This window comes from Podarcis muralis, chromosome 10, assembly GCF_964188315.1.
Source record: "Podarcis muralis chromosome 10, rPodMur119.hap1.1, whole genome shotgun sequence".
NCBI classification, from domain to species: Eukaryota; Metazoa; Chordata; class Lepidosauria; order Squamata; family Lacertidae; genus Podarcis; species Podarcis muralis.
Genome location: NC_135664.1, coordinates 6,356,949 through 6,369,194, shown reverse-complemented (window position 1 = coordinate 6,369,194; position 12,246 = coordinate 6,356,949). Strand labels below are relative to the sequence as shown.

At 42.9% G+C, this 12,246-nt stretch overlaps 1 protein-coding gene across 4 annotated transcripts in view; it reads left to right on the top strand.

The window, feature by feature from the left end:
• Positions 1-313: 313 nt before the first annotated feature.
• Positions 314-12,246, top strand: part of PTPN12 (protein tyrosine phosphatase non-receptor type 12) — a 64,106-nt gene continuing 52,173 nt past the window's right edge. The window contains exons 1-2 of one of the 4 annotated variants that reach the window (XM_077935766.1): positions 323-542; positions 10,377-10,481. In XM_077935766.1, the coding sequence (XP_077791892.1) occupies positions 10,443-10,481 (39 nt within the window). In that variant the 5' untranslated portion in view covers positions 323-542; positions 10,377-10,442. Of the gene's footprint in view, positions 543-10,376; positions 10,482-12,246 lie in introns of all 4 variants that reach the window. The other 3 variants (XM_077935767.1, XM_077935765.1, XM_077935768.1) reach the window with 3 other exon arrangements.

The window sequence follows — 12,246 nt, the reverse complement described above, 5'->3', positions numbered from 1 at the left end:
GCAGCGAGGCCAATCGCCAGCGGGGCTTCTGAGAGCGGAAGCCAATGGCGGGGCCCGAGAGCTCGGGCGCGGCGGATCAACACGTGGGAGGGAGCGGAGGGAGGGAGGGAGCGGGCGCCGCTGCGCCTGCGCCGCAGAGGGGCGGAGGGCGAGTGGCGTCGCCGCCGTCCGGCGTTCGGTGTTGGCGGCCGCGGCGGCTGCGTTCGCGAGGGAGGGAGGGGCCGTGAGGGAGGAGAATGGGTCGGTCGGGCGGCGCTGGGCTGAGCTGAGCCGCCGCGGGGAAGTTGTTGTGCTCGGGGTCGGGGGTGGGGAGGCGGCTGGGGAAGGAGGGCCAGGGCGGCGGCGGCGGCGGAAGCAGCGAGAAAGCCGGTTGGCGGGGCGTCTCCTCAGGCTGGGTCTCTCCCGCTTTGCGGAGGGAAGCGGGCAGGCGGAGGAGGCTGAGGATGGAGCAAGAGGAGATCCTGAGGAAATTCATCCAGCGAGTCCAGGCCATGAAGGACACCGACCACAATGGGGAGGATAACTTCGCCACCGACTTCATGGTACGCTGGGGTTTGGGGGGGGGAAGAAGGCGGCGGCGGGGGGGGGGGTGTCGTGCGTATTGAATTCCGTCTCTGGTGGGGGGCGCCTTTTTTCCTCCTTTTTTGGTGGGGCGAGGAGAGGGCGGGGCGCCTTGTCAGGCGAGGCCGTTGACCTCCCCCTCCCCCCCTATGTAGGTGCATCCTGGCCTGTCCCCCCCCCCCATCATATCGTGTGGGGAGGAAGCGGGGAGAAGGGGGGAGCTGGAAGGAGCCTGCAGGGCTGCATCCTTCCCCAGCTTCCCTCCCCAGAAAGCCTCTGGCGTGAATGGGCTCCCTCAGCTTTGCTGTGGGGCTGCTGCTGCTGCTGGTGTTGCATGTGGCGGGGAGGCTTCCGCGATGCCCGTGGCATGTGAGGGGCTGCTGCCATTGTGCTTGCGATCCCACCCTTCCTCTCTCTCTCCCCCCCCCCCCAATACACCCTGCCCGCCGCTTCCACAAATAGGAATGTATGAAGCCAGAGGGGAGATTCCTTATCTCCTTTCCCCTTCTCCCCAGTTCTGCGAAGCAATCCTGCTCCAGGTAAAGTGCTCTCTCTGCGTATACAACACAGCAGCATCTTGGGGTTGCAGCGGGCATTTATCGAAATTTCAGTTCCCGGTTCCTGTTTTTGTATTCTCCTGCAAAACCTCTGTGCTTTCCTTGGAGCCAGTCCTCTTGCCAACATCATCTCTTCCCTCCCCTTCAAAAGCTCCAGCAGCATCCTCATTCTTTTATCCTTGCAGCCATTTATTGGTAGGCTTATCTCTGTGTGCATAGATAACGGCCTATGACCATATTTATCCAAATGGATCCTTACAGCTCCTTCATTTTTACTTCGCTCTGCCGGCTGGCGGATGACGGTTAGCTGGAATTCTGAAAACAATGTAGCTTCTTATAATGGTTGTTGCAAATGTTTAATATCGAACAGCAAGCCTTTGGCAAGGAAGGGCTTTTTGGTTAACCCAACTGGAAATATTATCGGGCGCCTTCATTTCAATTTTGTTCTATTCGCTTCGGGGTAGAAGCATTCTGGTTAAGCTCTGGTTGAGCTGATGGCTTCAGAGCACAAAAATTCTGATGCAAGTGACAAATAAGAGGTTTCCTGAAATATAGGGAGGTGTCTACAGGATATTGCGAAAGACCAAGGGGCTGTTGAAAGTTGTTTCAGGTCTGAGGCATGGAAGAGGAAGTGGGCTTTAGGAAGCGGTTTCCTCATCCCGGGTGGGGAGGCCTGGGAAAGAGGAATGGCTCTTCTGGCTGAAAGGGTTCTATTGTTCTTGAGGTAAATAGAAAAGGATTTGAAAGGAGGGGAAAGCTTGCATGTTTTACTTGACTTGAAGTAGTTACCCTGATGCACATTCCGTAAGGCTTTAAACTTCACTGGTTTGGAGCATCTACTGCTTAAAGCTAAGTGTAGAGGTGTGTTCTTACAGTTCTTACATTTTTTGGTACAGAACATGAAATGCACAAATATTACTATTTCCTGTGAAACACCAAATAAATGGGATTGACTATGACTGTTCTCTTAACCAGTTGCAGTGTTCTTATAAAGAACTTGACAAATCCCTTATTGGAATAAGGAAACATTTGTCTAGCTCTTAACTTAGTGTTCATTAGTTAGGTGCATGAAAATTGAACAAGAGGACTTGGCTTGTTAGTACTGTCTCTTTCCTGAATTTATACAGCAAGAAGGAATGAAAGTGCTAATGTGGGTGGACTTGGTTCCGGGTGTGATGCCAGATGGTTGCTTTAGTACTGTAAATGCACTGTTGTAAAACAAACTTTCCAAAACTGGCCAATGCTTTTACTGAAACGGACTCTTCCTTTTAAGTAACCTGTCCCTGTAATAAAATAACACTTAATAATCTGTCTCCTAATCACATCAAATATGTTTCTGTATTGAAATGTGGAGGTGTAGGGAAAATGATTTATATATTACAGTTCAACCAATTGGTTCCCAGTATGGTTCAGAACAAAATGGCTTTTAAAGATGTATTGGCTGTATATAGGCTTGCATTTTCAGAGCTAGTGTAAGCTTCCTTTGACGAAATTTAATATCTTCAATTCACATTCTCCTATGCCTGTGTGCTGTTTTGAACACTCTTGTCCAAACAATCCACACATAGTCACTTTAATTAAAGGGTTTACAAGATCCTGCTTTCTTCTGACTTTGTATGCTCCTCTTTCCTTAAGACTTTTCTTTCACCTTCCCTACTTCTTTTAGGGCAGAGGTGCCTAACCTGTAGCCTGTCAGATGTTATTGGACTCCAACTCCCAGCAGCCTCAGCTGGCATAGCCAGTGGTCAGGGAATGTGGAAACTGCTGAAATGGGAAAGTATTTGTCAGAAACCTGAAATACAGCTAGGAGGAAGCCTGTCTAATCTCAGTAGGGTGGAGTTCCAGAGGACTGGGCCTGCAATAGGAGCTACAAGCCTCTGAACATTGGGAGACCACTAACAGATTATAAGGGATCAGGTGTTCTTGGAAAGGTAATGGTCACAGAGGGGGTCATCCCACAGCAGAGAGATTGAAACAGGGTGGTGACCTCAACCAGTCACAGGACAAGAAGGACCCTCCCTTGTAGATCTTAAAACATGGGGACACTGGTATAGGGAGAGATGTTCCTAAAGTATTTGTCCCAGTGTTAGAAGCTCAGATATATAAACTAATTTGTGCCAAATGACACCTTAAACCAAGGTTTTAGTTGCCACGATGGAATGTCTAGGAGCCTTTCTTTTTACAATGAAATTTATTATTATGACTATTATTATTCATTTAATTTCTATACCACTTTATATTTTAAAGAAAAATTGTAAAAGCGGTTTACAACACGATGATGATGATAACAATAATAATACTAATAACATTTTTTATACCTTGCCCATCTGGCTGGGCTGCCCCTGCCACTCTGGGCGGCTTCCAACACATATAAAATCACGAAATCATTAAAACATCAAATAAAACAATCCAGAATAAAACAGATTCAAACCTAAAGGAAAATATTTCAGATCCTCCTTTAAGTGACATTTTGCTTTCCCCATATTTATTTACCTACTTAATTTATATAGCCCCATAGCAGTAATGTATGAAGCCAGTGTGCTGCAGTGGTTAGAGTGTTGGACTAGGACGGGGTCAGCAACCTTTTTCAGCCGTGGGCTGGTCCACCGTCCCTCAGACCATGTGGTGGGCCAGACTATATATGTATATATATATTTTTGGGGGGAATAAACAAATTCCTATGCCCCACAAATAACCCAGAGATGCATTTTAAAAAGAGCACACATTCTACTCATGTAAAAACATGCTGATTCCTGGACAGTCCGTGGGCCGGATTGAGAAGACGATTGGGCTGCATCCGGCCCAAGGGCCTTAGGTTGCCTACCCCTGGACTAGGACCTGGGAGATCAGGGTTCAAAACCACACTCAGTCATGAAGCTCACTGGGTGGCCTTGGGCCAGTAACAGCCTCTTAATGTATCTCCAGGGTAGGGATTAATTGAGAAGCAGTGCTAGAAACTCCCCAGGCACCAGGTGCATTTTGCAACTGGCACGGGTCCAATTGTGACCATGTGGAGATCTCTGGATGCCATGTTGGCAACTGACATCTTCATCGGGCTGGCCCCTCCAGCTTTCTTAAGCAGCTAAGCAGAAGAGCTTATTTATTGCATTTATATCCCACCTTTTTCTCCAGTGAGTACATGGTTCTTCGTCCTCTTCGTTTAATCCTTACAACGACCCTGTGGGGTAGGTTAAGAGGCTGTGACTGGCCCAAAGTCACCCTGCAAGCTTCATGCCTGTTTTGGTCTGCTACCACTATCTTTAGTAAACACTCCTGCCAATTGTTCTAACAGAAAAAGCATACCACTGCTGAGAGCCTTGTGCCTGCTGGTGTGCCTATTTTAGTTCTGGCAATGTGGTCATTACACCTAGTTTGACAGGTGTCTTTATATTCCTTCATATAGCAAATTACTCATGGTTTCAATTTTACATTGCCAAACTAGCATTGTTCCCTTTTGGTAACGTCAGTTGCCCTGCAGGCTCTGATTTTGGCAGATACTAGCTGAAGAAGCACAGTATGGAATCTTCATTGCTGCCTCTGCTATCAGATAATTCAGTGGTGGCTTCCCGCTTGTGGAATGCTTTCCATAGGGTGGCATGCTTGATGCCATCTTATTTTTAGGTCCTAGGCAAAGACTTCTCTTTATCTGAGCTTTTTGGCTTTTAATTTGAAGGTCCTGTTGTGGGTTGGGATCTGTATGTTTATAGCTGTGTTTTTAGATTTTGATTGGTTCTTCTTAATTGGTAAGTTGCTTTGGGTCACTCTGTGAGAAAAGTGGCTAACAAATATACCATATTTTTCGCTCTATAAGACACACATTTTCCCCTCCAAAAATTAAGGGGAATTGTGTGTGCATCTTATGGAGCGAATGCAGGCTCTTTGGCTTCAGCAATAGCAACGCAAAGCCTCTGAAGCGCAGTGGGAGCGCTCCTGCCGCGCTCCAGAGGCTTTAGGTTGCCCTCACTGAAGCCTGGAGAACGAGAGGGGTCGGTGCACACCGACCCCTCTCGCTCTCCAGGCTTCAAAGATAGCTGCCTGAAGCCTCCGGAGCGCAGCGGGAGCTCCCGCTGCGCTCCGGAGGCTTCAGGTTCCTTTCGCTGAAGGGTAGGTGTCCCTTCAGCTAAGGCGCAGCGCCCCTTCAGCTAAGCGGGAGGAGAAATGGAAGGGGCTCAGTTTCTCCTGCCGCTTCTCTGAAGGGGCGCTGCACAGAGAGGGGGAGAATTTTTTTCTTGTTCTTCCCCTCTAAAACAAGGTGTGTCCTATAGAGCGAAAAATACGGTAAAAAATAAAAATGTGTAGATTGTCATCCTACTTAAAAGCTTGATTTTATAAAGGGGTGGTATTCAACTAATCATTACTTGGGGTAGAGCTATTGAAATGGAAGGACCTAAGGCAGGCATGTTCATTAATTTCAGTGAGTCTACTCTAATAGTTAGTTGAATGCTACTTTAAAGTATTTTTAAGTCAAGTGTGATCTCAGTCAAGTTAGCAATTTCACTAGCTTCATGCTCTAATCGTTATCTGAGTTCCCACTTGGTTCCTTCATTCCTCTGAAGCATAGCTGGCAGTAATGAGGGCTTATTCTATGGAATTCAAATAGTAATGAATGAAACACAATATAAGAAATAAACAAAATTCACAGACACACTGGAATACTTAAATGAAGTTTGCAGAGCACAGTTTTGGAACCCTTTGACTTGTAATGGCATCCACTATGTGAATTTTTTTGCCAAGTAAGGTCTGTATGGCCCCATCACTGTTTTGTGTTAGGGGACTGCTAAAATGTGGCTGTTTAAAAATGGCTTTGGCTGATTATTTGTTCTTCTGATGAGTTTACCGTTTTGGTTTGGCAGTTGTGGAGAGTTGAATCCATGGGTTTACATTTGGAATAGTTGGCCAGTTTGTTGGATGGCTGTGGTATATAGTAGCCAAATTAATATATTCTATTGTGTATTCATTAAGGACTCTGAATACTAAAAAAAGATGACTCAGAATAATAGAATTGTAGAGCTGGAAGGGATCCTGAGCACCATCTAGTCCAGTTCTCTGCAGTGCAGAAATATGCAGCTGTGTAGAGTTCAAACATGTAACCTTGATATTAATAGCACAATGCTCTAACCAACTTGTTTCACATTGATTCACTTCCTAGTTTGGCTAAAATGCATGCTTTCTAATCTGGAACTGTGGTAGTTCCATGTCCGTATTGGATTTGATGGCTAGGCTAGTTCAGCATTTCTAAAGGCTAGTTGATAGATTCTTAATCTGAATTTTTAATGGCTGCTCAACATTTGAAAGCAAGTTGTCTAACTTCATCCTGGAGTCTGCAAGTGAGAAAATGAAAGTGCTCGCTCCAGAGCTAATTACTATTCAGGTCATCACTCCACCAAAACATGTTTTTTAGCTTACTGATGATAAACTCTTACGCAAGTGATCAGCATGATCCTCAGAACCTGTGTGATTGGGCCCTGGAGAAGGGTGGGTTAATGGGAGCTCTCTGTGGAAGGCCTGACCAGACTTCTTATTGGAAGTAATGTCCAGATACTTTGCACTGTAGTGCAGTTGTGCGTAGGAGTCATGATGAATTGCCCTTGATGTGGTTTTATATACACGGTTGCAGAATACATGTAAAATATTTCATAGTGCTTCATGGTGTTGTTGCGGAACAGTGAGCTGTAGCATTAACACACTCATCCATAATGGGAAGGCGAGAGAGCTCTTGTGACTGGGAATAATAGACGTTAAGCATGATTATACGTTGACTAACGGCAGATCTGGAGAAGGATGGAAGGAATTGCTACCAGGGTGGATTTGATTTAAATCACAATTTAAATCAGTAGTCAGTAAGACTTGATTTAAATCACTGTTATCTTTTCTTCTTTTTTACAGAAAGACTCATTCTTGTTGGTATAAGGTTTCATTTTTGGAATAATAAATTTTCAGGGTAGTTTTTACAGTTATATCAAAATTACTGATTTGGTTATACTATTAGAAATACATAGGTAATTATGAAAATATTGGAGGGTTTAATAAGGTATCTATTTATAGGGGCTATATCTCCCAGCAGCCCTGGCACTGGAGAGGCTGACCTTCCTTTGTCTAGGGGGTGAGACATACAGTTGGTCAGCCTAGGCTGGAACAGCTTGCAGAAAGAAGCCAGAAAAGGGGAACCAAGAACTGGAGCGGAGAACTTCGGGAATTCCTGCTGCAGGAGACTTTATTGTTTGGAGAATGCCAGGCGAGCCCTGGGAAGCAGGGCCTGGAACCAGTGAACTCTTATTAGTTGACTGGCAAGTACTTCAAGGTCTCGCCAAGGACTTACAGATCCCAGTTACTTTTTCCACCACTACCCCTTTGGATTTGCTTCTACATTCAGGTGCCTATTCTGTACAGTTAAGTGTTAGTGCAGTTGTTGGAACCCAGTGGGATTGGGAAGAGGTTGCCAGCCCTGAAGTGCCTTCAGCATTTGCCTCAAGTCTCAGTTGCACAGACATGCAACTGACTTGCACTATTATTACACAAAGATCCCAAGACTTGTGGAGTATTCTGCTCACAAGGTTGCACTTTCATTTTTACTGCTTCACACTTAGCTCCTTGTGCAGATCTATTCCACTCCAAACAATCTATTGGAACTTTTGGAACTTAGCATTTAAGAGGTAAGGGGCTGCTTCTGTGTATATAATTTGCAAAGGAACAATGGGATTAAGGTTTTCCCCTCAACTCTGGATGTTTATTTTAAGACATCTTTCCTGTAAAGAAAAGGCATGTTATCACTGCAGACACAAATTCATGCTTTTGAGAACTGCAAAAAGAAGCATCTGTGATAATATCTTCTCGTTAGAAAAACTGCCCCAAATAATCTTACAGAAACCTCTGGAAGAGCATGACATTGTCAGTGGATTAATGGAACTCATTTACCAAAAAATTTAAACATTGCATATAAAGCCTCATGCTACATAATTAAAAACATCCTTTTCCCCTGATGAATAGCCTTTGGACTATAATGTAATTTAAATAGAAAACTAACTTTAGAAATATTTTTCCTCCAAAAGCATTTTATTTTAATAAATCCAATTTACCATATTTTTTGCTCTATAAGACTCACTTTTTCCCTCCTAAAAAGTAAGGGGAAATGTGTGTGCGTCTTATGGAGTGAATGCAGGCTGCGCAGCTATCCCAGAAGCCAGAACAGCAAGAGGGATTGCTGCTTTCACTGCACAGCGATCCCTCTTGCTGTTCGGGCTTCTGAGATTCAGAATTTTTTTTCTTTCTTGTTTTCCTCCTCCAAAAACTAGGTGCGTCTTGTGGTCTGGTGCGTCTTATAGAGCGAAAAATATGGTAAATAAAAAACTGATTTAAATTTAAAAAAAAGGTTTTTTTTTGAAAAAAATCATTCATTTTTACCCCCCCCCCCAATTGCTACTATAAGAAGCACACCTTGTATGGCTTCTTGTAACTTCTCTAGTGTTAGTGGCCACAGCTGTATTTTTACTGATAACAAATGAGTCCTAGTAGCACTACACAAAAGCATGCATTTGCATGGTAGGAGCAAACTGCATGCTAAATAGCATGTGGGCGTAGCCAAAATAAGTTTGATAGTACCTGGGCTTCTAGAATTGCAAAATGAAAATGGATTTACTTATTTGTGCATACCTTGTGAATTTCATTGATTGTTTCCCATAAGGGAACGTGCTATTGAAGCTAAATGGTATTTTCTATCAGGAAAAAAAATGTGCAAAAAACCTCATTCTTTGGATTTGAAGTTGGGTGATATTGCTCTTCTGCATATTCATGCATTGTGAACCAAATGTTCCAGACTTTAGCAACTGCCTCAGAATGAAGGAAGTGAACTGCACATCCTAAGATTAAACTCCCCCCCCCCTGCATTATTTGGGGAGGTTGCAGGAGGGAGAGACTCGGAAAACAGATTTTCCTTTCCTCAGAGCTCCAGAACCCTCCCATATGAGATACAGCAATAAAACATAGATTGACAACCAGCACCCAAACTGAACTCTTCAGTACTTTACAGCATGGGAGTGGGCAGGGAGAGAGAAAAGGAGGTCCTCCTCTCCCAGTGTAAACCCTAAACTGTGCTACACGGCTCCTGGTCTTGGCTGGAGCTCAGAATAGGAGCCACTCCTATTGTACATTAAAGTATTGTTGCAGCTCTCCACTTGATAGTTAATCTTAGACAGTTTAATATACAGGACAGGAATTCACAGTTCAAATGAATTCCAAATGACTGCCTCAAGTCATGCAGAAAAAAGGTAAACAGAAGAGCAAGATAAGCCCATGCCTACTAAATTTGTGCAGATAATTATGCTGAAAATAAGACGATAACTAGGTCTCACTTACATAGTGAAGGAAACAGAGGCAGCCATGGCATCCCAGACTGCATTTGGATGCTTGTGCTGTGAGAAGTAGCAGGCAGCCATTTGTGCATGTCATAGATTGACCCATACACAAAATACCCTTTGCATTGACAAGTTGCATGCTGGAGAGAAGCTTCAAAGAAGAGACTTGATAATGTATCTCGAAGTAATTTATACTTGAATCAGGCAACCAGGCAAGTGGTTATTTGCAAGCCTGTAGTAAAACACAGGACATCATTGTCTCTTTCCAACAGATAACCACAATACATCTTTAAGCTGGTGTCCCTTGATTATATAACTTTTTATATAAGAAGCAAGAATTAATAGTTTGTTTGAATGCCTCCATGACAGGACCATAAACCACAAAACATGTGACATTTTTTATGTTAAAAAATACCTGACCAATCTTGATATGTACAGGTACCAGTCATTGGGAGGTGGTTAAATGTGTTAAAATATTGATGTTTTAAAGTTTTCTTTTATGTAACAGGTTCTGTGATTATGTTAATGAAGAGTGGGTTAGAAATACTCTATATAAATATGATTGTGTGAAGTTACCCAAGGAGGTGATCAACCATATAAAAATATGACATGGCATTTGGATGAAGAATTCAACATCTGGAAAAACTGTAGCACATATTTTTCCAATCAGATAACTAGCACTTATATACTTTCAAATCTGCCTTTATGACTTTATATTCTTCTTGTGGCAGGATTTTTTTTGGGTGTGTGTGTGTGTGAAATCTCCAAAGCTTCACTAGAATTCCTAGCATAGTGCTACTGAAATGTATCAAAATTGATCAAAAATTGTATGATTGACCATCTGACTTTGCATATACAGCTAAAACAGTGGCTCTGAAGAAAACAGCATTCTTGCTTTGTCTTTTAGATGATGCATCCATGTGCCACAAGCATAATCTCAGATGCATTCTCTCTTGGGTGAGAGGAAGGGGGGATGCGTCTTCTAAGATGGCACCTGCCCTCTGTGATTTTTGTAAGTACTTAACACCTTCTGAAAACTTCTGCCCAATTTAACTTGCGGGCACTTAAAATTATTCAAGATTTTAAATCAATTGGAACCTGTAGCCCTAATCTGCAGTTCTTTGCCACAAGGCCTGTCTTTCACTCCTTTCTATCAACACCCCTCTAAATGAGTTAAGAACCAACACTTGTTTACATTTCACCTTAAGTGTTGGCTCAGTAGATGTTTTGGGGACAACTCCCATAGTTAACTAAATCCCCCCATCCCCACCCCTATTTGCAATATGGAGATATGTAAGCTTAGCTTCCAACTGCTGTGTAAGGACTGGGAGTAATACATTGCTCACTCTAACAGGTATACTATAAATGCAGGTCAATAATGCAAACTATGGTTGCCATATGCCCCACAGTGTCGTTTTCTGCCTGGATTTTCGCTGTTTCAACTATGGCAACCCTAAACTAAGATTATATGCAGAAATTGCATAATTTGTATAAACAGACTTTATTGGCAGTTCTCTTAGGTCATGTTATAGGAGGATGTGTTAAGGATTGTACAGAATGTGTCTGCTTAAGTGCAGGTTAAGTCTGCAGGTTCATGCAGCTATTACTGACCTCTTTAGAACTTGAATGGTCTTAATTGTGAGAAGTGTTGCATCCCAAGGATGTGGTCAATAGCAATAATAAAACTGGTAAATTGAATGTAGTTGGATATTAAAACTAGACTAATTCAGATCAGAAACATGTCATGCACAAATGCCTTGCTGTATGCTTGAGTGGGAAACACTAGCATTGTGGATGCACGGGTGTAGTGCTACCAGCAAGAACTGTAGTGATTGCTGAGCTGTAGTAACACTGTCTGAGGACTTGCTGGAAGAAATATGAAGCGTAATGTGGTTAGAGCTTCCTGCTTCAAAATAGCTGATGCTACATTGGAGCTACCATAATGTAGTAGCTTGAAAGGGTGGAACACTGCATGGTAGCTGAAGTGGGAATAAGTGAGAACTGTATTCAGGTTAATAGTAGTAATTGCTATTAATGGTGTTAAAGTAATGATCTTCTGGAAAAAAAGGTATTGTGATAGTGGATACTAGACAGTATTGAAATTATATTGTCTTTCCACTGGATGTACTGTGATCCTAGACAATGTGGAGCTGGACTTGGGCAACCTGGGTTCAAGTACCCACCCCTGTCATTGGAAAACTCATTGGGTAACCTTGGATAGCCACACTGTCTTACTAGCCTTAAGCCTATCTCAAAGGATGGTTGTAAGAATAAAAATGCGTGGTGGGGTTGGGTGGGATTTTTTGCACTGCCTTTAACAAATTGGAAGAAAGATAAAATATAAGGAAAATAAACATATTGAGCAGTAATAGTTAGGTGCAGCTGGAAGACACAGTAGTTGTATTTTACTGAGTTAATTGACCCCCTATAGCTCATGCATTTTCCTGCATTGTTTTCTAGTAGATTGCTCATATTACTAGACTCTATGACATCAAAGATGTATCCTGTATGAGTTTCACTATGATCTGTTTAGAGAGCCAATGCGGTGTAGTGGTATATACAGATTATGTTAAATGTTGTGTATTTTAATAGTTTAAGCTTTAGTCTTCTAAATGGGAACATCTTCAGGTCCTCTGTCAAAAGCAATAAGATATTTATTCTGCTTTAGTTATTAAAAATTTGAATTAATAGCACTTTTGAACAGTACATCAAAATATTTTCTTAAAGTGATGACTGTCAAATTGGTAGCTGTCAGTTTAGCAGTGTTTGGGTCTGTA